Source organism: Hyla sarda, chromosome 4 (genome assembly GCF_029499605.1).
Source record: "Hyla sarda isolate aHylSar1 chromosome 4, aHylSar1.hap1, whole genome shotgun sequence".
NCBI classification, from domain to species: domain Eukaryota; kingdom Metazoa; phylum Chordata; class Amphibia; order Anura; family Hylidae; genus Hyla; species Hyla sarda.
In genome coordinates, this window is record NC_079192.1 from 293,322,299 (window position 1) to 293,347,442 (window position 25,144).

Here is a 25,144-nt window from a genome sequence, read left to right on the forward strand (position 1 = left end):
TCACTTCAATTGGACTCGCTGAACTATAAATGCTCAATGCTAAGCTACAAAAGGGTGTATCAAGAAACCGTGTGACCAGGGGGCACTGTAAGCTATTTAATGATAATAGAATGTAAAGTTTTGGGCGATTGGCACTCTTTAAACACTTCGTGCCAGTATAGTATCATGAATCATCACTATTCGATACAGTAAACCCTGATCTATAAAGCCTGAAAAGAGACCAACATGACAATCTCTTTATTTCTGACAGGTAACGGGGGTCTATGGATACATTCATTGACCGTATACCCAGGGTACGCTGCAGTATGTGTGCACTGCAAATGCCTAACACAGTGTTTCCCAACCAGGGTGCCTCCAGATGTTGCAAAACTACAACTCCCAGCATGCCTTGACAGCCAAAGGCTGTCCAGGCATGCTGGGAGTTGTGGTTTTGCAACACCTGGAGGCACCCTGGTTGGGAAACACTGGCCTAACACAACAAAATGAGCCTGAACATTGCGCTATGAATGACAGCAGGGAAAACTTAAGCACACATAAAAGTACCTGGGAATATTGTTATTGTTGTCTTCACTCTCATTGGCAAGGCCACCAAACAAATAACACTTATTGCCATGGAGAGAAAAACTGTGCCCAAGACGAGGACATGGCAAGGAGCCACTGGGTAAAGAATGAGGCTTCAACTTCTTCCATAGCCAACGACTTGCCTTAAGAAAGAAAAAAGAGAAGAGTTAATGTTAAAGGGTTACTCCTGTGGAAAAAATAATTTTTAATCAACTGGTGATAGAAAGTAAAACAGATTTGTAAATTACTTCTATTAAAAAATATTTATCCTTCCAGTACTTCTTAGCAGCTGTATGCTACAGAGAAAGTTCTTTTGTTTTTGGATTTATTTTTATTTTTTTCTGTCCACAGTGCTCTCTGCCGACACCTCTGTCCGTGTCAGGAACTGTCCAGAACAGGAGCAAATCCCCATAGCAAACCTATGCTGTTCTGGACAGTTCCTGATACAGACAGAGGTGTCAGCAGAAAGCACTGTGGTCAGAAAAAATTACATAAGAAATCCAAAAACAAAAGAACTTTCTCTGTAATACAGCCGCAAATAAGCACTGGAAGGATAAAGATTTTTTTAATAGAAGTAGTTTACAAGTCTGTTTAATTTTCCAGCACCAGTTGATTAAAAAAAAAATAATAATAATAATAATGTTTATTCCAGGCAAAAACTTTTTTTTATATATCAACTGGCTCCGGAAAGTTAAACAGATTTGTAAATTACTTCTATTAAAAAATCTTAATCCTTCCAATAGTTATTAGCTTCTGAAGTTTTCTGTCTAACTGCTCAATGATGATGTCACGTCCCGGGAGCTGTGCATGATGGGAGAATATCCCCATAGGAGCTGGACAGCTCCCGGGACGTGAGTCATCATTGAGCAGTTAGACAGAAAACAACAACTCAACTTCAGAAGCTAATAACTATTGGAAGGATTAATATTTTTTAATAGAAGTAATTTACAAATCTGTTTAACTTTCCGGAGCCAGTTGATATATAAAAAAAGTTTTTGCCTGGAATTTACACTTTGGCTATGACACATAAATTGTGTTTATACTTTATATATTATTGTCCATACATAACCCTTTAAAACAAATAGAAAATGTTTCTTCTTTATTTTGATCTAACAGAGGGAGCCGGTGGTGTGTTAGTAAAGTTTCCTGCTTTTAGCTAGACATAATAACACTCCAAGACATTTCATCGTCTATAAAAGTGATTTCCAACCTATTTTTTGCCCGGGTACCCCTTAGAAGGCCATTTATATCTATTGTAGTCCCCCTGATCCTCTCACCACCTATGTCCTCAGGCCCCCTGATCCTCTCACCACCTATGTCCTCAGGCCCCCTGATCCTCTCACCACCTATGTCCTCAGGCCCCCTGATCCTCTCACCACCTATGTCCTCAGGCCCCCTGATCCTCTCACCACCTATGTCCTCAGGCCCCCTGATCTTTTCCCTATGTCCTCAGGCCCCCTGATCCGTTCCCTATGTCCTCAGGCCCCCTGATCCTCTCACCACCTATGTCCTCAGGCCCCCTGTTTCTCTCACCACCTATGTCCTCATGTCCCCTGATCTTTTCCCTATGTCCTCAGGCCCCCTGATCCTTTCCCTATGTCCTCAGGCCCCCTGATCCGTTCCCTATGTCCTCAGGCCCCCTGATCCCCTCACCACCTATGTCCTCATGTCCCCTGATCTTTTCCCTATGTCCTCAGGCCCCCTGATCCTCTCACCACCTATGTCCTCATGTCCCCTGATCTTTTCCCTATGTCCTCAGGCCCCCTGATCCTCTCACCACCTATGTCCTCATGTCCCCTGATCTTTTCCCTATGTCTTCAGGCCCCCTGATCCTCTCACCACCTATGTCCTCAGGCCCCCTGATCCTCTCACCACCTATGTCCTCATGTCCCCTGATCTTTTCCCTATGTCCTCAGGCCCCCTGATCCTCTCACCACCTATGTCCTCAGGCCCCCTGATCCTTTCCCTATGTCCTCAGGCCCCCTGATCCGTTCCCTATGTCCTCAGGCCCCCTGATCCTCTCACCACCTATGTCCTCAGGCCCCCTGATCCTCTCACCACCTATGTCCTCATGTCCCCTGATCTTTTCCCTATGTCCTCAGGCCCCCTGATCCTTTCCCTATGTCCTCAGGCCCCCTGATCCTCTCACCACCTATGTCCTCAGGCCCCCTGATCCTTTCCCTATGTCCTCAGGCCCCCTGATCCTCTCACCACCTATGTCCTCATGTCCCCATATCTTTTCCCTATGTCCTCAGGCCCCCTGATCCTCTCACCACCTATGTCCTCAGGCCCCCTGATCCTCTCACCACCTATGTCCTCATGTCCCCTGATCTTTTCCCTATGTCCTCAGGCCCCCTGATCCTCTCACCACCTATGTCCTCAGGCCCCCTGATCCTCTCACCACCTATGTCCTCAGGCCCCCTGATCCTCTCACCACCTATGTCCTCAGGCCCCCTGATCCTCTCACCACCTATGTCCTCAGGCCCCCTGATATTTTCCCTATGTCCTCAGGCCCCCTGATCCTCTCACCACCTATGTCCTCATGTCCCCATATCTTTTCCCTATGTCCTCAGGCCCCCTGATCCTCTCACCACCTATGTCCTCATGTCCCCTGATCTTTTCCCTATGTCCTCAGGCCCCCTGATCCTCTCACCACCTATGTCCTCAGGCCCCCTGATCCTCTCACCACCTATGTCCTCAGGCCCCCTGATCCTCTCACCACCTATGTCCTCAGGCCCCCTGATCCTCTCACCACCTATGTCCTCAGGCCCCCTGATCCTCTCACCACCTATGTCCTCAGGCCCCCTGATATTTTCCCTATGTCCTCAGGCCCCCTGATCCTCTCACCACCTATGTCCTCAGGCCCCCTGATCCTCTCACCACCTATGTCCTCAGGCCCCCTGATCATCTCACCACCTATGTCCTCAGGCCCCCTGATCCTCTCACCACCTATGTCCTCAGGCCCCCTGATCCTCTCACCACCTATGTCCTCAGGCCCCCTGATATTTTCCCTATGTCCTCAGGCCCCCTGATCCTCTCACCACCTATGTCCTCAGGCCCCCTGATCCTCTCACCACCTATGTCCTCAGGCCCCCTGATCCTCTCACCACCTATGTCCTCAGGCCCCCTGATCCTTTCCCTATGTCCTCAGGCCCCCTGATCCGTTCCCTATGTCCTCAGGCCCCCTGATCCTCTCACCACCTATGTCCTCAGGCACCCTGATCCTCTCACCACCTATGTCCTCATGTCCCCTGATCTTTTCCCTATGTCCTCAGGCCCCCTGATCCTCTCACCACCTATGTCCTCAGGCCCCCTGATCCATTCCCTATGTCCTCAGGCCCCCTGATCCTCTCACCACCTATGTCCTCATGTCCCCTGATCTTTCCCTATGTCCTCAGTCCCCCTGATCCTCTCACCACCTATGTCCTCAGGCCCCCTGATCCTCTCACCACCTATGTCCTCAGGCCCCCTGATCCTTTCCCTATGTCCTCAGGCCCCCTTATCCTTTCCCTATGTCCTCAGGCCCCCTGATCCTTTCCCTATGTCCTCAGGCCCCCTGATCCTTTCCCTATGTCCTCAGGCCCCCCGATCCTTTCCCTATGTCCTCAGGCCCCCCGATCCTTTCCCTATGTCCTCAGGCCCCCCGATCCTTTCCCTATGTCCTCAGGCCCCCCGATCCTTTCCCTATGTCCTCAGGCCCCCCGATCCTTTCCTTATGTCCTCAGGCCCCCTGATGCTCTCACCACCTATGTATAGTGTGATTGTACCAGCACAATAGTGAGTGCCGCTCTGGAGTATAATACAGGATAAGTAATGTAAAGTAAGTACAACAGGCCTGAACAAATACTAAGCCATGACGACCAAACATTTGGCACTGGCACCTGTGATTTCGTCAGCCCATTGCGGAGCATGCCAGTAGGTACACCCGGGTGACGCTTCACTTCCTCACGCCGAAGTGTTAAGAGCGAAGCATCCAGGGGAAATGGAGGAACAAGAACTACACGGAAGCGGGTGGAAAATACTTGGTTCAGTACGGCATTTCACCATAGAAGTAAAACCACTGCCGCTATCTTCGTCCTCCTTATATCACTGTCACCATGTGTGTCATCCAGCTTTTGAATGGCAGAGAACCTGATCTGCCATTTAAGAGTCTGGGAAAGCTGAATGACACATATTGTGACAGCCATGTTGGTTGTCATTCGGCTTTCTCAGACTATCGAATGTCAAAGAAGCTGATCAGCCATCCAGGAGTCTGACCGCTGCACCAGCAGGTATGTGCTCCAAAACTGTATGAATTCCGCAATCTCTGATGTCCGTCATTACTGACAGGTGTCAGCTGTAGACAGAAGCTGGTATATACGCATTGATCTGCTATCTGCACTTTGTTGGTACAGGCGGAATCAGCAGATCAGTCACAGAAAGGGGGTGGAATAGCCGATAACATACCGGAATATCGGTATAAGTTATCGGCTAACGGGCTCAAAGTTGGCATATTAACGGTATCGGCCCTAAAAAATCAATATCGGTCGATCCCTAGTTTGCAATAGTAAATGAGGGCCATAGTGCGTCATCACATACACATAAAGTTGCCACGACTGGTGCGTAGGAACCCGAGAAAGCGGCGCATGCGCACAACAACGCTAGTTCTAGGAGTGGATTGCAGGTCCACAGCTAGATTGCCATCTAGTGGTAAGAAGAATATATTACAATAACATAGACCAGAGGAAAATGAAGCGCCAAGTATGTAACAGGGTGGAAAGTGTGCAGTGAGTGAAGTGCTATTGGGTGGGTATAATGCGGACCTGGATCGCGAGCCCGCCCATACTTCATGTTGGGAAAGGGTCAAAGTCTATAGTAAACGATGTAAACGCCAACATACACAGTTTCCAGCATTATGGTGGAGTGATTCTTCCTGCTTCCCCTTGTCTTCTAGGAGACTCTGTTCTGCCATTTATAAATGACAGAAGAGACTTTTAGCATATACCTGCAACTCATACAAGTCATTGCTGTATCGCCCATATTCCACCATTCCTCCGAAAACCAGGATCCTTGTCCCGTCGCACACGAAGCCATGAGCAGCACAACCTGGAGGGATATCGCCTCTCACAGCCGGGAGGAACCATTGATTTGTAGCTGGAAAGAGACAAAGGAAACAATGACAACCCAAGAGCTGCTGGTAGTTATAGAGGTCAGACATCTTCCACCTGACAGAATAATAAATAGGGCTATGCACACACGTCCAGAGAGCTATGGTGCCTCATAGGAGGAAATGGGACATGGTGCCAAACTAGGGTTGCCACCTGGCCAGTATTTTACTGGCACAGTTGGTATTTGCGCCACCCTGCTGGTATTTTTATATTAAAAATACCGGCAATTAGGGCTGCACGATATGGGAAAAATGTACGATTGCGATTTTGGGCCTAAATATTGCGATTGCGATATGCAATGCAATAAAAAAAATGGTGAAATCCCCCTATTTCACATCTACCTACCCATTTTATGCCCACCGCCTATTTCACATTCTCCCCTCCTATCACATTCCCCCCCCCCCCCCCCCCCCTTGTCACATTCTTGTACTGCAGCAAAATACACTGGGTTTCAAATCTTCTGCGGGACCCAGGAAACCTAGTGTATTGCTGCAGTACAAGACCTTTCTCCATCAGCCAATCACTGGCTTGACACGTGACACCACTGCGGCCAGTGATTGGCTGAAAAGGGAAAGGTCCTACTGTACTAAGAAGAGAACTCCAGAGCGCACGGAGACTAATCTGCAGGGACCGGGACTAGGTGAGCAGGTTTTTTTTTTTTTTCTCCCTGCGCCCTTAGCTCTGTGTTTTTCTAGCAGGGGGCCTCCAGCTGTTGTGAAACTACTACTCCCAGCATGCCCGGACAGCCTTTGGCTGTTCGGGCATGCTGAGAGTTGTAGTTTTGCAACAACTGGAGGCCCCCTGGTTAGCAAACACTGACTTTTAGTATTTAGATTTGCCTTTACCTGCTCTGGCCGGCCCCCGCCACGGGAGCCAGCCCGAGCAGATAATCACATGTTTCCCCGGGGGGCCATATCGCAAAAAACAAAAATCGCGATACGATTGCTTTTGCGATATATCGTGCAGCTCTACCGGCAATGCAATGGCAGCCATTTATCCAACCAATCATCCAACTCCCAGAATGTTGCACCATATACTATACCAATGTTTCCCAACCAGAGTGCCTCCAGCTGTTGCAAAACTACATCTCCCAGGATGCCCGGACAGCCGGTTGAGAAACACCACGTTAGGCTGGGTTCACACTACGTTTTTTTGCCATACTGTTTTCAATCAGTTTTTCTGCAGAAAACCGTATGGCAAAAAAAAAAACAGATGGAACAGTATGGAAAAAAGTAAACCGTATGCCTTTTTAAAAGTGCATACAGTTCTGTCCGTTTTTATATATTTTTTTTTTTTATTGTTTTTGAAAATTGTGTCCATTTTTAATGGGAGGGGTGTTGGGTGGGGACTTTAGGATGCAAATGTGCAAAGTAAAAACCGCCGTTTCCCGTATGGAACCGTATACATGTGCGTTTCCCATTGATGTCCATGTTAAAAAAAACTTATGCGGTTGACCACGATTTTGTCTCCGGTTTAAAAGTACTGCAACCGCATACGTTTTTTTTTTATTTAAACACGGACGTCAATGGGAAACGCTGCCCAGCCTTAGTGTATGCAGCACTATTCTTACCAGCGGAAACAAAACCTATATGACTCCTGTGTGAACAAAGCCATAAGAGCAAGGAATACTGTATACGTGCCACACGATGCCAGGTAGGTAGGCAATAGGAGACTCGGGCACATGATAAAACTTTAGCATGTAACTGTGCCAGGCAGGTTGCCAACAACTAATCACACGTTTTCTGACTGTACAGAATAGGGGGCACAGTACCCTAGTATACTACATAGCTGTGCCAATCACTGTTGGCATATGTGCCATGATATCATACATGCTAGACCAGTGTTTCCCAACCAGGGGGCCTCCAGCTGTTGCAAAACTACAACTCCCAGCATGCCCGGACAGCCTTCGGCTGTCCGGGCATGCTGGGAGTTGTAGCTTTGCAACAGCTGGAGGCCCCCTGGTTGGGAAACACTATGGCAGGAAGCGGCTGTGGAGCCGTGCACCCTGGGGCAGGAAGTTTCCTGGCAGCGCCATGCCCGGCCTCACCTGTGTTGTAGACGTGCAGCTCCTCCGCTATGCCCTCGTTCCCTCCCCCAAAGATGATGATGAGCTCCCGTATGACCACCGCGCGGTGTCCGTGCCTGGAGCTGGGGACCGGGCCGGTAAAGGAGGTCACATGCCTCCAGTTCAACTGGACGGGATCAGCCGCCATCAGATCCCGGGCCGCCTCCTTTGATCCCCCATCCCACAATGCAGCGGGGCGGCGGGGTCACCAGCAGGGCGAGCGGCGGCGGGGGAGGCGGGGACAGGCCTGTCACTAGAGCCGCTGCGGGGACGTCCCTCCACCTGTAGCGGTGGTGCCCGGGTCCGTACATGGTGCCCATGGGGGGCGGCTACTGCCCGGTTATAACCCCGGCCGGGTAAAACTCTACCCTGACACCACTCCCGGTGCAATCCTGCCACCGTCCTCACTACATGAGCTTCTAGCCCTCTCTGAATCCTGCCTTGGCATCCACCATTACTGCCCCTAGTGGTGGGGCAGGATATAGCATGAGTGCTTCTGCATATTCATTGGGAACATTCCTTCCACACCACAAAGGGTCCTTCCAGGACTATATGATTGATGGACTGTCCACAGGATGGACCGCCAGTCATTGATTATCGGGTGCTGACACCCTAACACCCGATAATCAGCTGTTTGCAGCCCCTCACAGTACAGTGAAGCTCTGCGCCATTCATTGCATAGTGGTGGCGCCGGGTAACTGCAGCTCAGCTCCCATTGATGTAAATCATTCAATGGCTCCGGAAAACCCCTTTAAATGGGGACTACAGCGCAAAAACACCTATACCCCACCTGGATAGGGCACTCTTTCCCAAATTACGAATATTCACTTTTTTTCTGCATATTGGCATATGTGAATATTTGCATATTCCTTCTTTTCACTTGTGGGCCAATTAGAATGATGTAAATACACTTGTCAGAAGTTATCAACAACATCCCTAGCAACCGATAGTAAGTTGCCCATCCCCCTCACTGTTTTCATCCTCAAATATGCAAATATAACGAATACGCGAAATTTGCGAATATAGGACGAATGTTCGTCTATATATGCGCGAAATATCGCAAATTCAAATATGGCCAATGCCGCTCATCACTACTCCAGGCATCCCCGGCTGTCCGGGCATGCTGGGAGTTGTAGTTTTGCAACAGCTGGAGACACCCTGGTTGGGGAACACTAGGATGGGGATAGGGGATAAATGATCAAGTGTCTAGCCTCTGGGGCCCCCATGACCTCCAGAACGGGGTCCTGACACTCCCTGCTGCATGGTGCTGTGGGTTGGCATATGGTCAATGCGTTGTCTATGGGAGCACCAGTGATACCAGAGTACTGCACTTAAAGGGGTACTGCAGCCGAAATGAACTTATTCCCTATCTTCAGGATAGCTGATCACGGGGGTCCGACCATTGGCGCCTACCGCGATCTCCGGAATGGGCCCTGTCAGGGCTCTGACTGAGGAGAGTGTTTGTTAGACAGCCTGCGCTCCATTGATTTCTATGAAAGCTCCGAAAAGACCTGAGTCAAGCACTTGGCAATCATCGGCGCTCCCATAGAAATGAATGGAGGGTGTGTTGTCTACACACACAGAACAAGACGTGGTGCTGTCCCGAAGACCGCGGGTGATCCGACCGCTGGGACCACCAAATCAGCCTATCCACAGGGGATAAGTTCATTTTGACTGCAGTACCCCTTTAAGAAATTCTTTTACCATGCTGCTAAGTCAGATTTTTCTAGCCCCTTATAGTAAATGAGATCTTACATCCCGTTTAGTGCTCTAGTCTAAACCATTCCTCTTTAATATCCATTTTATAATATGGAGACCAAAACGAATGCCTATATTCAAGATGTCTCTTTTTTGCCGTTTTTAAAAGGGGTGCTCCGATTGAATAAAAAAGAAATGACACCCCCGCTAGAAGTGTACAGTAATAAAACGCAGACCTTGCTGTGTCCAGTCTACCCAGGTGCCTTATTTCTAACCTCATGCTCTCCCAGCTTGGGAGATAATGCTCTATAATCATTTCAGCCTTAGGCCTTGTTCCCATGATGTCATTTGTGCAGACATTTGAAGAATCCAGCAAGCGTTGGGACCACAAATGTATTTCCGAGCAAAATCCGCAAAAAGAATAGAAACGTTTTTTTTTTACAGAATAGGGCCGAACCCAAACTGTACCCACAAAGTTGGATGCATACAATTGGTCAAAATATCTTGTTATTCTGAAGCATTAAAGGGTAGCTCCCACCATCCGTTTTTTTTCTGTCCCTGCCTATTGCCCATCTATCCCTAACCCCCTCCCTGCCTTCAGATTTTTTTTTTTTACTTTATTAAAAATGCTTTTTTGTCTGCCTGGTGGGGCCAACACTTCCACCCTTAGTTCACTATACAGGGTTCACTATAAAACAATAACTTTGTTAGCGCCCCCCCCCCTGTTGAAATCAATAGTTAGCGCATACCGCGGCACTACCCCAAACCCTGCTCCCCCCCCCTGTTGAAATCAATAGTTGCTGCATGCCGCAGAACTACACCCCCCCCCCCCCCCACCCGTTGAAATCAAAAGTTGCCGCAGCGCTGTCCCAAGTGCAGAGCAGCAGCGGGGCCAGCGTGTAGATGCCGGGAGGCAGGGCCGGCATGTGAAGCCAGGGAGCCAATGCACTTTCAGCGCTCGCTTCCCCCCCCCCCCCTGTCTGATTGACAGGCAGGGAGCGAGCACAGGCTAAATGAATTAGGACTGATGCCCAGCCGGCATCGGTCCGAATTCATGTGTGACGTCACGCCAGCCTGCAGCCGGCCACTAGGAAGGAGACCCCTAGTGGCCGGTTTTCAACATTAAAATAAACTATTTAAATGGAAAAAAAAATTTATAGATTTATATTAGAGATATGTTGTAGTACATAAGTACTACAACATATCAAAAAAAAGTTTGGTGACAGTGCCCATTTAAGAATTCCCTTCTATGGAACTAAGGGGCCTAGGCCAACCCCTGAAAAACAACCCCATAGCATTATCCCTCCTCGATCATACTACAGTTGTCATAAAGCAATTGGGCAGGTAATGTTCTACTGGAATTTTCCAAACCCTGACTTGTCCATCAGACTGCATAATTTATGACTCCACAGAACACATTTCCAATGGTAGCATGTTTTACATCATTTCACGCTTGGCATAGTGCTCAGTAACTTAAGACCTGCATGCAACTGCTTGGTCTTGGCCACCCTTGAAACTCCTGGCACAAAGTTTTTGTGGTGATTTTAATGCCAGATGTCATAAGATACTTTGCAGCTGTTGAGTCAATAGAACATTGGGGACTTTTGTGCACTACGAGGTGTCACAGTGTGAGGTGTTGTGGGGTGTCAGCTGGCTCCTAGAAGCCCCCACCACTCTTAAACCAACATATTACATCACATTCCTCAAACCATGCCTGAACATTTTGTTGCAGTGTGACTATGAGCAGTATCCCGCTGCCATTAGGAAATACCACTACCATCCATAGGTGGACTTGGTCTGCAACAATACTTGGGTAGGTGGTAGGTGTCAGGGTAACATCCACATGAATACCATTATCCAGGGTTTCCAAGCAGAATGATTGAAAATGTTTACTCTGCAATGATGTAGCAACTGGACAGTGTCCAAGAAGGTCAAATGTAGAGAGAAAAGACTTTGTAATACCAGGATTTCATGGCGGTGATCAGGACGCAGGACTCACAGGTTAAAAGTAACAACCATCAGGTTTATTAACAATAATGCAACGTGTTTCGCTGCGCATGCGCAGCGAAACGCGTTGCATTATTGTTAATAAACCTGATGGTCGTTACTTTTAACCTGTGAGTCCTGTGTCCTGATCAGCGCCATGAAATCCTGGTATTACAAAGTCTTTTCTCTCTACTGATAACTACAACTCCAGGAAGGCTGCAGACGGACCCTTATCCTTTACCAATGTTGTGTATGTTGGTGCACAAGCCCTTTGGGTAAGCGGTATTGAATCCTACATTTCCCTATACCCTTACCACCTACGTTACTCCACAGGGAGCGCCTTTGTTTTTTCTTTCAAGAAGGTCATATGTCACAGCACAGCCAGGACAAGGCATTTTGGTGCCTGAGGCTAGGTTTCCACTTGTTTTATTTTTTTGCACAAACACCAATAAAAACGCTCATTCTGCCGCATGGCATTTTTTTTTGTGAAAAAACGCTGTGGCCAGATGTTAGCTGCAAGTCAATAGGGAACTACAAAATGCCATATCCACTTGGCATTTTTTAGTTTGACCTTTTTTTTTTATCCTTTTGGCGTTTTTCTGCTATTTTGGGCTCCTTGGCAGTTTTTCATAAACAACCTCTTGTTGAGACTTTGTCGTTTTTTCGGGGAAATCTTGGCATTTTCCTCCAATAGAAATCTATGGAAGTGAAAAAAACGCCAAGAAAAACGCCATGTGGGTTTTAACTTTTGCGTTTTTGCAGGCGGTTTTTATTCTTTTTTGGACTTTGGCGATCCAAAAAAGTGATGGAGATACCTTTTTTATTAAAATTTTGTAGGGTACCATAAAAAAAAAATAGTAATAAAAAAGATACAGTAGTGATGGCAAAAATTGTATTTAACGAAATTTATCTTTTTTAAAACAAAATTTTAATACATTTTTAAACAGGGATCAATGTATGTGTGCGGGCAGGACACTAAAAATATAGCCGACAATAATAAAAATGTAGTGTGTGTGTGTTTTTCACTTTTTTTTTTATAGATTTTTTTAGGTAGTACTACCACTCCCAGCATGGAACACACTGTTCCATGATGGGTGTAGCAGTACCTGTACTAATTGACAGGTCACCCCAGGTCCGTTGCGATCCAGATGGTTTCCAGCCTGTGGGAAATATGAATAGGTGTATGTATATATATATATATATATATATATATATGTCAGTGCAGGGGACCATAGAAGAGTGGCCGGCTGCATCTATACATTATACAGGAGGATCGCATTGGGTGTCAGAAGTGGCACTTGTTGCGATCTGTCTATTAATGCAGGTACTACAGGGCTCAAGTCCTGCAGGGACTTGTGGGAACTGAGTTCCTGCACTTTTTTTTCACAGCAGGAACACTGTTCCCATTACAGGAGTCCTGCAGGGCCAGCCCTTGAGTTGAAATCTTGGATGAGTTCCCACACTTTTTTTTTTACAGGACTTGACCCCTGGTGTGCTCCATGTTGGGAGCAGTAGTACCTGCAGTAAGGGACAGCGGATGTCACTCCTCCTGACACCTGTTGCGATCCTCCTGATGTGAATTTCGGTACTCAGCTGTGCCCACGGCTACAGAGTCGGGAGAACAGCTGATGCTGAGCCATAGATATATGTCCTATATCTACTGCCCAGCAAGAACTTACAGTGAGCCTGCAATGTGTGTACAGTAAACACATTGCTGGCTCCCCTAACCCCTTACTGAGCTGTGCGCTATGCGTCAGCCCAGCAAGGAAAGAGTTAACTTACACTGCTGGACAGTGTAGGTTAACCCTTTGGGTGGTATACACTATATACAGCTATCTATAGATAGCTGTATATAGTGTATACAGAAGACGAAGTCCGCTTACTTCCCTCCAGTCCCGGCTGGGTCTGTGTAACTCTGCCCCTAGTGATGATGTCATTAGGGGCGGGGCTACAGATGGGAGCCAGGCTGGTAAGCGTGAGGTTCTGTTCACATTGGGGGGTATTTATCAATTTTGCCTTTTTGCCCTTTTTTTTTTCACTTTGGTTTTCGTGGACATGCACCCAATTTATCATTTGGTGCAAGTTGTTAGTAATTTTGGCGCCAATGTTGAAATCAGCTGTTCACAGCGCCTTTTACACAGAACTTACCACCACAGAGGACGCGTATTTTACCCTGTAGAGCAGCCATTTCGGAGTCCCTCCTGCAGTATATCAGCAAGCGACGTGTTATTTTCTTTTGTGGGGTTTATAGCCACCATGTGAAATGGATTTTATTTTCAACTTGAGTATTTTTTTTTTGGTTACTTTAGTGCAGTGGTCTTCAACCTGCGGACCTCCAGATGTTGCAAAACTACAATTCCCAGCATGCCCGGACAGCCGTTGCATGTCCGGGCATGCTGGGAGTTTTAGTTTTGCAACATCTGGAGGTCCGCAGGTTGGAAACCACTGCTTTAGTGCTTACCTTTCCTGAACCTGTGTAGCCATGTCCAATGCTGGCTCAATGGAGGGTGAAGGTTCCTCAGAGACAACTATGTCGCAGGATAGTATTGAGCAGCCCTGGAGGCGTCGCTGCTTTCACAAAAAACATTTTTAAATGTATTTTGACGCCTTTACATTTTCTGACATTGGTAAGTGTGTTTTCCATGTGAAAAATTTCTTGGCGGGGATTTGCACCCAAAAAACGGGATTTGCGCCAAAATTGCTCAAAAAGATCAATTGGCGCAAATGATGAATTACTGACTAAAGTTGAAATCACACACAGGACCATGTGATTTTGAGAAAGTTGTAAAAATGACAGTGGAGAAGATGCGCCAAACTTTGGCGCAAAAAGACACTGCGCCACAATATTGCGCCAAAGTTACGTGAAAAAAACACATAAATCCTTTGATAAATACCCCCCCACTGTCCATTTTGTATAATGTGAACAGACCCTTCTGGCAGTGTCTACCCAGACAGGGAGACTCCAGTTGTTGCTAAAACTACAGCTCCCAGCATGCCCAGACACTCAATGGCTGTCTGGGCATGCTGGGAGTTGTAGTTTTGCAACAATCGGAGGGTCCCTGTTTGGGAAGACATTGCAATATGGGCGCTCTCCCCAGTGGGCAGTGCCAAAAATTTACTAACCAATATTTTGTGGGTTTTTTTCCCTCTCATTTCAGATCCGTGTATGCAGAGGATTATGGCAGATTCAGAGGACTACTGCAGATGAACTGGATTTTTTTCCCTTTTAATAAAATGGTTAACGAGGGCTGTGGAGGAGTGTTTTTTTTTAAATAAAAGCATTTTTCCAATTTTTTTTTAATTCAATTTACAGGCTTAGTAGTGAAAGCTGTCTTAATGATGAAATCCATTACTAACCCAGGGCTTAGCATTAGCCCCGAATTATTACCCCAGTATCCACCGCCACAGGGGTGTTGGGAAGAGCCGGTACCAACAGGCCTGGAGCGTCAAAAATGGCTCTCCTGGGCCTAGGCGGTAACAAGCTGGCGTTTTTTAGGCTGGGGAGGGCCAGTAACAATGGTCCTCCCCCACCCTGGTAACATCAGGCTGTTGCTGCTTGGTTGGTATCTGTCTGAGAATAAAAAGACGGGGAACTCTATGCATTTTTATTTATAAATAAATAAAAATGCATAGGGTTCCCCGTCTTTTTATAGATACCAGCCAAGCAGCAATAGCCTGACGTTACCAGAGTGGGTGAGGACCATTGTTACTGGCCCTTCCCAGCCTTAATAACACCAGCCTGTCACCACCTAAGCCCAGGAGTGCCATTTTTGACACTCTGGGCCTGTTGGTACCAGCTCTTCCCGGCACCCCTGTGGCGGTGGGTACCGGGGTAATAATTGGGGGTTAGCGCTACCTTTTTGGGGCTAATGCTAAGCCCCGGCTTAGTAATGGATTCCGTCTATAAGACAGCTTCCACTGCTAACCCTGAAAATGACATTAAAAAAAAAGACGACACATTAGAAAAATTATTTTATTTTAAAAAACACTCCCCCACAGCCCTCGTTAACCATTTTATTAAAAGGAAAAAATCCAGTTCATCCGCAGTAGTCCTACAAATCCGCCATAATCCTCTGCATACATGTATCTGAAACGAAAAGAAAAAAGAAACACAAAAAATTAGTTGGGACATTTTTGGCTCTCTCCGCTGGGGGGAGCGCCCATAATGCAAAGTCTTCCCAAACAGAGAGCCTATCTAATTAAATCTATAGCCAGTTAGATAATTCAGCTAGGTGCAGTGGGCATCTGGCTCAGGTCATCAGCTTCCAGGCATTACTAGGGTGTATAAAATATAGAAGTTTTGTCTGTATCTGTATATACAGGGGCTCCCCGCCTGGCCGGTTTGAGTGATGAACCTCTCACTATACTCTGCTAGCTGCCACCAGGGACCCACCCTAAGGACTAGTTACCTGGGTCCTGGCTGGATTTTAACACTATGATTACTCTGAAATGCCTGGCGTCTCAAAATAATTCAGTGTGCCGGGATCGCGCTGCCTGCACCAGTTTTATGCTGCCCTTGTTTTGGGAAGCATAAAATGACTACAGGTTCCCTTTAATGTATAGATTAACGTAGAGCACCACTGTGATATTTCAATAGCCGTCTCCGTAAATTAACTAGTTCAGCAGTATATTATCCATGTCCTTTTTAACTTGTGAAAAGAGTAGGAGCCGTTGCCGAGTTCCTTTCTTTGTGAGAGACTAGGTTCCCTTATCCTGCATCCAACACATCAACTTCAAGAACTGATTAGTAACTTGCTGCCTACCATACCCGGCCCCTTAAAGGGGTACTCCGCTGCTAAGCATTTGGAACAAACTGTTCCGAACACTGGAGCCGGTGCCCGGAGCTCATGACGTCATAGCCCCCCCCCCCATGACGTCACGCGTCCGCCCCACTCAATGCAAGTCTAAGGGAGGGGGCTTGACGGCTGTCAAGCCTCCTCCCATAGACTTGCATTGAGGGGGCGGAGTGTGATGTCACGAGGGGGCGGGTCTATGACATCACGGGGCTATGACATCACAGTTTGTTCCAAACGCTGAGCAGCGGAGTACCCCTTTAACAGGTGTGACTGTCACATTAAAATCAATGTTATTCACTTTACCTTTCAGTGGGTTTAATGTTATGGCTGAAGGGTGTGCAAAACATATAGCAAGTCTATATTATTATTTTTAATACACTGTCGTATTGTTAAACTTTTAATGGCACCTTCACAGTCATATTCTTTTTTTCCATTCAGAAAGCCAAAAATCCCTATGCGAAACACAAGGGGGATTTGCAGATGTTGGAACAGTTTTCATCTGGAACTCATTTCTCTCTGTCTATACTTGCAAATGTAGCATTTTACGGAGCAGTTCATCACGTTGGATTGAACAAAGGAGAATACAGGGATCTCCTTGCCTCCTCTAGCCTGGCACACCTTCGCTCTCTAAAGAAGATAACTTTCAGCATTGCTTTTAAGGCTTCCCGTAACACTGGCTGCTGTAGACATTTTATAGTCTACTCCTCCCATGAAATGACCGATAAGGAAGACTTGGCCTGAATCTTCCCCGTCTTGGTATGTAATACTCAGCTGCTAAGATTTTGGTATTAATAACCATTTATGCAGATCTTTTAAATACAGCATGTTATGTAGAAATGGACGATTGTCATCCATGCATTGAATTAAAAGAGTATTATTCTCTTCATTTCATAAAAAATAATAAGCTAAAAGTTGGCAAAGATTACACTGGTGTAGAAGCACTAGAACTTTTACGGGCAGGGGCTTTATGCATCCTTGCTGCGCAGGAAATTAAATGTATATTTTTCTGCCTGTAGACACAGGAAGCAATACTCAGTTTTTGGCAGTGCTAACCAACTAATTTAACCTTTTACAGACTTAGGCCTAGATATGTATCAAAGATTCTTATTGCAAGGATTCTTCTACAAATACATTACTAACAGTGTGATATACAGAATACGATGACATATTTAGGAAACTACACTAATTAAATAGAAATATTACACACTCTGATCCCCCACACCCACTAGTCCTGTGTGTATCTTGCTGCTTGCTGTACAGCGTGGCTGCTCGTAAGAAAGCGAACACTGAGCTTTCCTGGCAGTTCTGCCAGTTTGTTCTAGCAATAACTGGGCATCACAGTGATCAGATCCCCATTGATCGGGCATTGGTGGCACATCCTAGCCATATGCCACTTATGTGATTTTTAAATACAAATATTATTAAAAAGTTTTCTCCTATTCCTATTTTTTTTACTGTTCTTTTTTAACACATCTCCTAAATAGGCATTTTTATTCATTGCTTTTCTTTCCAGATACCAGAGATTAATCATATGGCTTTTTTACAGAAACGTAAGTAGTAACTATTTACCTCTGATCAGTCTAATCCAGCTAAGGCCCCTTTCACACTGCTGTTGCTCCCTGTCGAGAATGGCCATTTAAGTATTTTTTTTTGTCACTTTAACGGCCGTTCTCGATGGGGAGCAATGGGCAACAACGGGTCCCGGCGGCTCTCATTTACTATTATGGGGATCGCCGGGACCCGTTATTTTTTTACGGGAATAGTGGGAGGAAAAAAACGTCTCTTGCGGTAATTTTTCTCCCGCTATTTACCCAGGCTCCCCCAACGGCCGTCAAACTGCCGTGTGCCAACGGTAGTGTGAAAGTGACCTAATTCTACAAAGACAAAAATGTGCCTAATTTTTAGTCTCAGACAGATTGCATCTAATTCTTTCTTAAAGGAGTATTCCAGGCAAAAACTTTTTTTAAATATATCAACTGGCTCCGGAAAGTTAAAAGGATTTGTAAATTACGTCTATTAAAAAATCTTAATCCTTCCAATAGTTATTAGCTTCTGAAGTTTTCTGTCTAACTGCTCAATGATGATGTCACGTCCCGGGAGCTGTGCATGATGGGAAAATATCCCCATAGGAACTGCACAGCTCCCGGGATGTGAGTCATCAGAGAGCAGTTAGACAGAAAACTCAACTTCAGAAGCTAATAACTATTGCAAGGATTAGTAATTTACAAATCTGTTTAACTTTCCGGAGCCAGTTGATATATAAAAAAAAGTTTTGGCCTGGAATACCCCTTTAAAGGTGTACTCCTCCCCTAGACATCTTATCCCCTATCCTCGCAGGGGTCCTGCCTGCGATCTCCCTGTTGCACCCGGCATTCATTTTGAGCGTCAGGTGTAGCACTGGAGGCTCGTGATGTCACGGCCATGCACCCTCCCACAGACTTGCATTGACGGGGCGTGGCCGTGATGTCACGAGCCTCCGCTACACATCGCCAGTCATCCGGCACGGAGCGAAGTTAGCTCCATGTACCGGATGTCTGGGGTGCCACAGTTGAGATCGTGAGGGTCCCCAGCAGCGGGACCCCCACCATCAGACATCTTATCCCATATCCTTTGCATAGGGGATAAGATGTCTAGGGGCGGAGTACACTTTTAAGGAGCATCGATAATATCAGCAGATCTCTCCTATAGGATATGGAAAGGTTTTGCTTCATGGTTATTTATCAAAAAAATGCACTCCAAAAAAAACCCCACTCAATATGCAAACTATTGTTTTGTTAAGTATTCTATATATTTTTTCATTTCAGTTAATCACATATTGCTGTTTCTGCTTGTCTTGACATTTTGTGCAATATGGTATAGCACAATCTATAAGGCACCCACCCTGAAGGAAGAGGAAGGTAAGCTCAGAATGATAACTGGTTGTAAAACTATTTTTTTTTTACTTGCAAAAACTATTTGAATGAAACGTGGACATACACATGTATATATAAATTGTATCTCACTGTATAAAGAAGTCACTGTACGAGTTCTATATATATTGTGTTATCTGTTTTTTATATTCTAGACATTGCTTTGGAAGAGGAAGAAGAGGAGGATGTCATTCCAGTTGTGATCTGTGCCGCAGCGGGCCGTATGGGTGCCACCATAGCTGCCATCAACAGCATCTACAGCAACACGAATGCCAATGTGCTGTTTTATATTATCGGCCTGAGGAATTCTTTGACTCATATCAGGTAATGAGACAGCGCTAAACATTTATAAAAAGTGCCACATGTGTAATGCCATCCACTGTATAAGAATATTCAGCTGGTGAACGGTATATTTCAGAAAATGGATTCAAGAAACACAGTTGTCAGAAATCCAATTTAAAATTGTGGAGTTTAACCCCATGGTTCTAAAAGGAAAAATTCGCCCTGATGCAGCTTTACCTGAGCTTCTTCAACCAGTAAGTAAATCTTTCAAACACGTTAACATTTTATATCAGATTTGACAGAAACATGGAAAGATGGCATCATGCAGTTCAACCCAACCACAAACCATTCTTTATACTATGCTCATTCAGGTGTAACTCCTGACAACTGTGCTTTCTGGCCTGTATAGCTGCTGGGTTACCCCCTCACCTAATCCTCCGCTCCTGGCCATGTTCTCTTCCCAGCATCACATTGCTGCTGCTTTGGCTTCTGCCTGTAGGGCGCATGTTCCCCACCGATTGCTGGAATAGGCGACTCATTTAGCAAATCACTTCTCCGTCTATTTCCTCGCTGTAGGAGACTGCCCACAGACTTTCTATACAGATGATCTGCTGCATCCATGGGAGAGAAAGGCTCAGCTGAGTGCTATTCTCCATTCATTCTAGCCATCGGTGGTGGTCACTATAATATGTAAAAAGTTTTTTGTTTTTTTTTCATTAAAAAACTATAAAAATGGGCCCTAACCTTTTAAGCTGTGAAGCTCTAGCAGACTTTATGACTCTATATCATGTTTCATGGTTTGTTACTCATATATCTATCTTTCCATTTACAAAAACACAGCTGAATTTTGTGCGTTTTTATCTACCATTGCTTACTTCGGAACACGAGAAAGTCATTTATTTGGATGATGACATCATTGTTTTAGGTAAGTTTAATTTCCTATTATTTTTTCTTTTAATAGTTACAGCATAATTTATTTCCACATTAGGAAATAATATGCAAGGCGTAAGTTAAAGTTCTTGGGCCCTAGTGCAAAATGCGTAACAGGGCCCCCACTTACCATGTGTAATAGTGATGTCTAATGTGGTAGCTACAGTAGGTCTTTGAGCCCTGTGAGGCACCAGGGTTAGGTCTGACTGCTACCTTTACACACCTATAACTACACCCATTAGGCTATGTTTACATGGTATATATATATATATATATATATATATATATATATATATATATGTTTTTAATATGTCTTTTTATTTTTCTCCATAGAGCACATTATTATTATTTTTTTAACATACCCTTGAAAATACACTGTGTGAACATAGTCTAACTTCGCACAGTTTTTTATGAAGCTTACTAATAGATGTTAATAAAGGATTCCTAATTATAAATTCAATTCCTAAATGGCAAATTATTAAGTAAAGAGTTATAATGTCTATTCTTTCTAGAAATAATTATTTTATGCTTTAGTTAAATTGATTGAATGTATTATAATTTAGTATACGTTATAATGACTTTAGTTTTTATTATGCAAAATGTGTTGTCAGGAAATATGGAAGACCACATTCAGTAAGCGTTCTTTAGCTTAAGGGTCCTATTACACAGGTCCTATTATGAGCGCTGATTGACTGTTAACAAGTCAGTTGGCTCATGTTGAAAGGACCCTTTTTATAGGCCAATAATTGGGGGCACAGAACCACATAAACCATCGCTAGACTGTTTATTTCCATTATTGTCACCAGCACAACTTTTGTTTACAGGATGAAATGTGCTGCTGAAAACAATGATATTTCAGGCATGCTCTATCAATGCGATTTGGCAATGAAAGGGCAAATCACATTGATAGTGGTGGTGATATACTGTAACGGGCTTGGGTGGCAGGAAGAAGGCAGGGCCTGGGCTCCTTACATGACACTGTGCTCAGCGAATCACCGGCCGAGGTGGGACATGGCTGCGGCCGGCGATAAGCTGATTGCAGTGTGACACGTCAAGCTCCAAGATGTCAATGAAGACAGGGCCCAGAAGACAGAAGAGCGATATTGGCTGGGGGAGCGTCGGAAGGCGAGTTACAGTTTGATATTTTTCTTTTTGCAGCCCGGGCACAATGGAAGAAAAATATATTTCATCAGAGTACTCTTTTAATTTCTGAAATAACGTATGGTTATCATTCAAAGTAGTTCCAGACTGGCAGTTGACTTTTAAATTGGCACTCCACCCCTAGACATCTTAGGGGATAAGATGTCTAGGGGCGGAGTACCCCTTTAAGTTGTTTTTTTTTCTATCACAGGAGATATCCAGGAACTTTACAACACTAGAATATCCAGAGGACACATTGCTGCATTTTCTGATGACTGTGACTTGCCATCACTCCATGACGTTATCACAAGAGAAGGGATACAGGTGTGGTGGACAATGCATCATTGGCTTTTCTTTCACATCTATTTATAATTGTGGATATATGGTATAGCATATCTAGAGAAATATCAGTCAGAGATATTCTCCTGTCAACGAAGAACAAGGCTACAATTAGTACAGGTTCACCAAAAATGGTCAATTGAAAGACTGGACGAATGTTGACTGGAATAAGTCTCGATTTTAGTACCAAGTCAGCATTGTTTAAATGTGACAGCCTGAGTATTGTTGCCTAGTCGATCCCTTTGTGACAACACTGTAATTATCTTCTTATCCACCATGTCACAAAGCTCACATCACCCCCAAACTCTCACCAGATCTCAATCCAATAGAGCACCTTTGGGATGTGGTGAAACGGGAGAGTTCCATCATTGATGCCAAAATAATGATGCCACTTCTCTCTCTGAAACTGCATGTTGTGAGAGGAAAAAGGTAGTACAAATAGGGAGAATACCTGATGGTGTTCAATTGGCCTGTTTGCTCTGTGCAAGCATTATGGGTTGTAGGAGCAACATGGAAACAATGCCAACTCTCCAGTTATAAACTCATGGTGGTACACTGTTTACCTAACTTTAATGAATATCAATAGGTTACATAAACTGCGTAAAACAGCTCAGCTGTTTCCAACTTCCAAACCTTCAATGGAGGTTGCAAGCAGGATGCAGGGGGCTGGGGGACCCTAAAATTCAAAATAGGTGTGGGTCCCAGAGGTGAGACCCACATCTATTAGTCATTTATCCTGTTGGTATGACATAAATGTCCTAAATGCAAGTACAGTGATCCCTCAACTTACAATGGCCTCAACATACAATAGTTTCAACATACAATGGTCTTTAATGGACCATTGTAAGTTGAAACCAGACTCAAGATACAATACTACAGTCAGTCTAGATCTGTGAAATGTGTCAATGGCTGGAAGAACCAACCAAATCAGAATGGGCATTCACTGGTAAAACCCTTGTATTCCTGAAGAGTATGCACTGACTAGTGTCTGGTAGTGCCCCCTACAGTACAGGGAGGTATTACATGTTTTGTACACTTTACCTGTACCAGGGTTAGCTGCTCCTTTGGACACCAAGTGAGGGCGGCTCCATGTTATTTTTTTTAGGACATTGCGTGTACTGTACAGGACCCCGAAGAAGCTCCTGTCCTCTAAATATACCAGTGTTTCCCAAGCAGGGTGCCCCCAGCTGTTGCAAAACTACAACTCCCAGCATGCCCGGACAGCCTTTGGCTGTCCGGGCATGCTGGGAGTTGTAGTTTTGCAACAGCTGGAGGCTCCCTGCTTGGGAAACACGGACATAGACAGTGATTTACAGCTCCCAGCAGATATTTCTTTTATATGTATGATCTTGCTTTATCTATATCAGTTATCTACTTATTTTTCTTTAATTCTCACCTTTTCCTATTTTTGGATGACATTTTGGTGGCTTTAGAACCAATTACCAGGTTTCCATAGATTTCTGGTCTCAACATACAATGGTTTCAACATACAATGGTGGTCCCAGAACCAATGAATATTGTAACTTGGGGGACCACTGTATCCTTTTAAGTTAGCCTTCTGTTCACCTGTATCTTTCTCTTGTAGAACACATACATGGGGTTTCTTGACTACAGAAAGAAGGCAATACAGAAACTTGGAATTAGCCCAAGTACATGTTCTTTCAACCCAGGCGTGTTTGTAGCAAATATGACCGAGTGGAGACAGCATCACATCACAAAAAAACTGGAGAAATGGATGAAGAAAAATGTGGAGTAAGTCATTACATATATTATTTAAATACAGTACTATAAAATAAACAAGGGGGTGATTATAAGAACATTTTTGAAAAGGGATGTTGAGATTATTCATGTTATGCCCGAAATGGTAAAAGCTCCGCTCAAAGTTTGGCGAGAAGATTCCTTGAAATAAAATACTACGGTTTAAATGTCCTTCTGGGTGAATACAATAAAAATGCTGCTATTGCCTAGAATGAAAGGTCTCACCTCGACCCCCCCCAAAATTATACTTACCTAGTCCATACTGTTACGAAGAACCATGGAGTCTACATATACAAGGTTCCTCCACCACGTTTGCCGGTTCAGATCCTGAGTAATGGTTTACATTAGATGCTTAAAAACATGTAAACAAAATAACTATCCGCACATAAACATTATATTGCAGTTGGTGCATGAAGAGGATTTGTCCATCTGACGATCTGTGTTCCAGTATATTGACCTGAGATACGTTATTTTTCAGAGAGAATCTGTACAGCAGCACTGTTGGCGGTGGAGTAAGTACTCCTCCTATGCTTATTGTGTTCCATGGAAAATATTCTGCCATCCCTCCAACCTGGCACATTCGGCATCTAGGTGATTATGCCTCATTTCTCTACATTTTCTGACAAGTACATTATTTGTCTTCCTACTATTTTTCCATTCATTACCATCAACATAGTCTGTAAAACTGTAAGTACTTTGTAATCACTTATGTGAGTTTCACAAGTGGGGCTTACATTGAACACACAATTTCTTGGGACAGTTTCTTAGGAACTATATGAAGCAGTATGGGGTAGAGAACAAGAAGATGAGTAGAAGATGTTGTCCATGATCACAGTACTAACCAACAAGCCTCCATGCTGCTGTAGCACATCAGAATTACAATATATACCTGTTTACAGCAGTGTTTCCCAACTAAGTCTCTGGAACACAGTCAGGAATTCCCTGGCAGTAAGGTTTACTTTAAAGGGGTACTCCGGTGAAAACCTTTTTTCTTTTAAATCAACTGGTGGCAGAAAGTTAAACATATTTGTAAATTACTTCTATTAAAAAATCTTAATCCTTCCAGTACTTATTAGCTGCTGAATGCTACAGAGGAAATTCCTTTCTTTTTGGAACACTGATGACATCACGAGCACAGTGCTCTCTGCTGACATCTCCGTCCATTTTAGCAACCATGCATAGCAGATGTATGCTAAGGGCAGCATGGTGGCTCAGTGGTTAGCACTGCTGCCTTGCAGTGCTGGGGACTTGGGTTCAAATCCCACTAAGGACAACAATAAATAAAGCATTATTATTATTATAATAACGTCAGTAGAGAGCACTGTGCTCGTGATGTCATCAGAGAGCATTCCAAAAAGAAAAGAATTTCCTCTGTAGTATTCAGCAGCTAATAAGTACAGGAAGGATTAAGATTTTTTAATAGAAGTAATTTACAAATATGCTTAACTTTCTGCCACCAGTTGATTTAAAAGAAAAAAGGTTTTCATCGGAGTACCCCTTTAACTACAGAGAATGTTGGTCAACAACGTTTGG

General features: G+C 44.7%; 2 protein-coding genes across 7 annotated transcripts in view; one reads left to right on the forward strand and one right to left on the reverse strand.

The window, feature by feature from the left end:
- The window catches only part of HCFC2 (host cell factor C2), a 46,309-nt gene extending 38,218 nt beyond the window's left edge, over window positions 1-8,091 (reverse strand). For 2 of the 3 annotated variants that reach the window (XM_056574522.1, XM_056574520.1), the window contains exons 1-3: window positions 7,756-8,091; window positions 5,546-5,694; window positions 544-704 (exon numbers count right to left, since the gene is read on the reverse strand). In XM_056574522.1, coding sequence (XP_056430497.1) covers window positions 544-704; window positions 5,546-5,694; window positions 7,756-7,921 — 476 coding nt within the window. In that variant the 5' untranslated portion in view covers window positions 7,922-8,091. Of the gene's footprint in view, window positions 1-543; window positions 705-5,545; window positions 5,695-6,053; window positions 6,103-7,755 lie in introns of those variants that run through there. The other variant, XM_056574521.1, reaches the window with a different exon arrangement.
- Window positions 1-25,144, forward strand: part of GLT8D2 (glycosyltransferase 8 domain containing 2) — a 38,595-nt gene that overhangs the window by 8,823 nt on the left and 4,628 nt on the right. The window contains exons 1-10 of one of the 4 annotated variants that reach the window (XM_056574526.1): window positions 6,296-6,348; window positions 16,792-17,009; window positions 17,767-17,803; window positions 19,058-19,150; window positions 19,318-19,486; window positions 19,581-19,698; window positions 20,285-20,369; window positions 21,726-21,838; window positions 23,439-23,605; window positions 24,090-24,202. In XM_056574526.1, the coding sequence (XP_056430501.1) occupies window positions 17,785-17,803; window positions 19,058-19,150; window positions 19,318-19,486; window positions 19,581-19,698; window positions 20,285-20,369; window positions 21,726-21,838; window positions 23,439-23,605; window positions 24,090-24,202 (877 nt within the window). In that variant the 5' untranslated portion in view covers window positions 6,296-6,348; window positions 16,792-17,009; window positions 17,767-17,784. Of the gene's footprint in view, window positions 1-6,295; window positions 6,349-16,517; window positions 17,010-17,766; window positions 17,804-19,057; window positions 19,151-19,317; window positions 19,487-19,580; window positions 19,699-20,284; window positions 20,370-21,725; window positions 21,839-23,438; window positions 23,606-24,089; window positions 24,203-25,144 lie in introns of those variants that run through there. The other 3 variants (XM_056574525.1, XM_056574527.1, XM_056574524.1) reach the window with 3 other exon arrangements.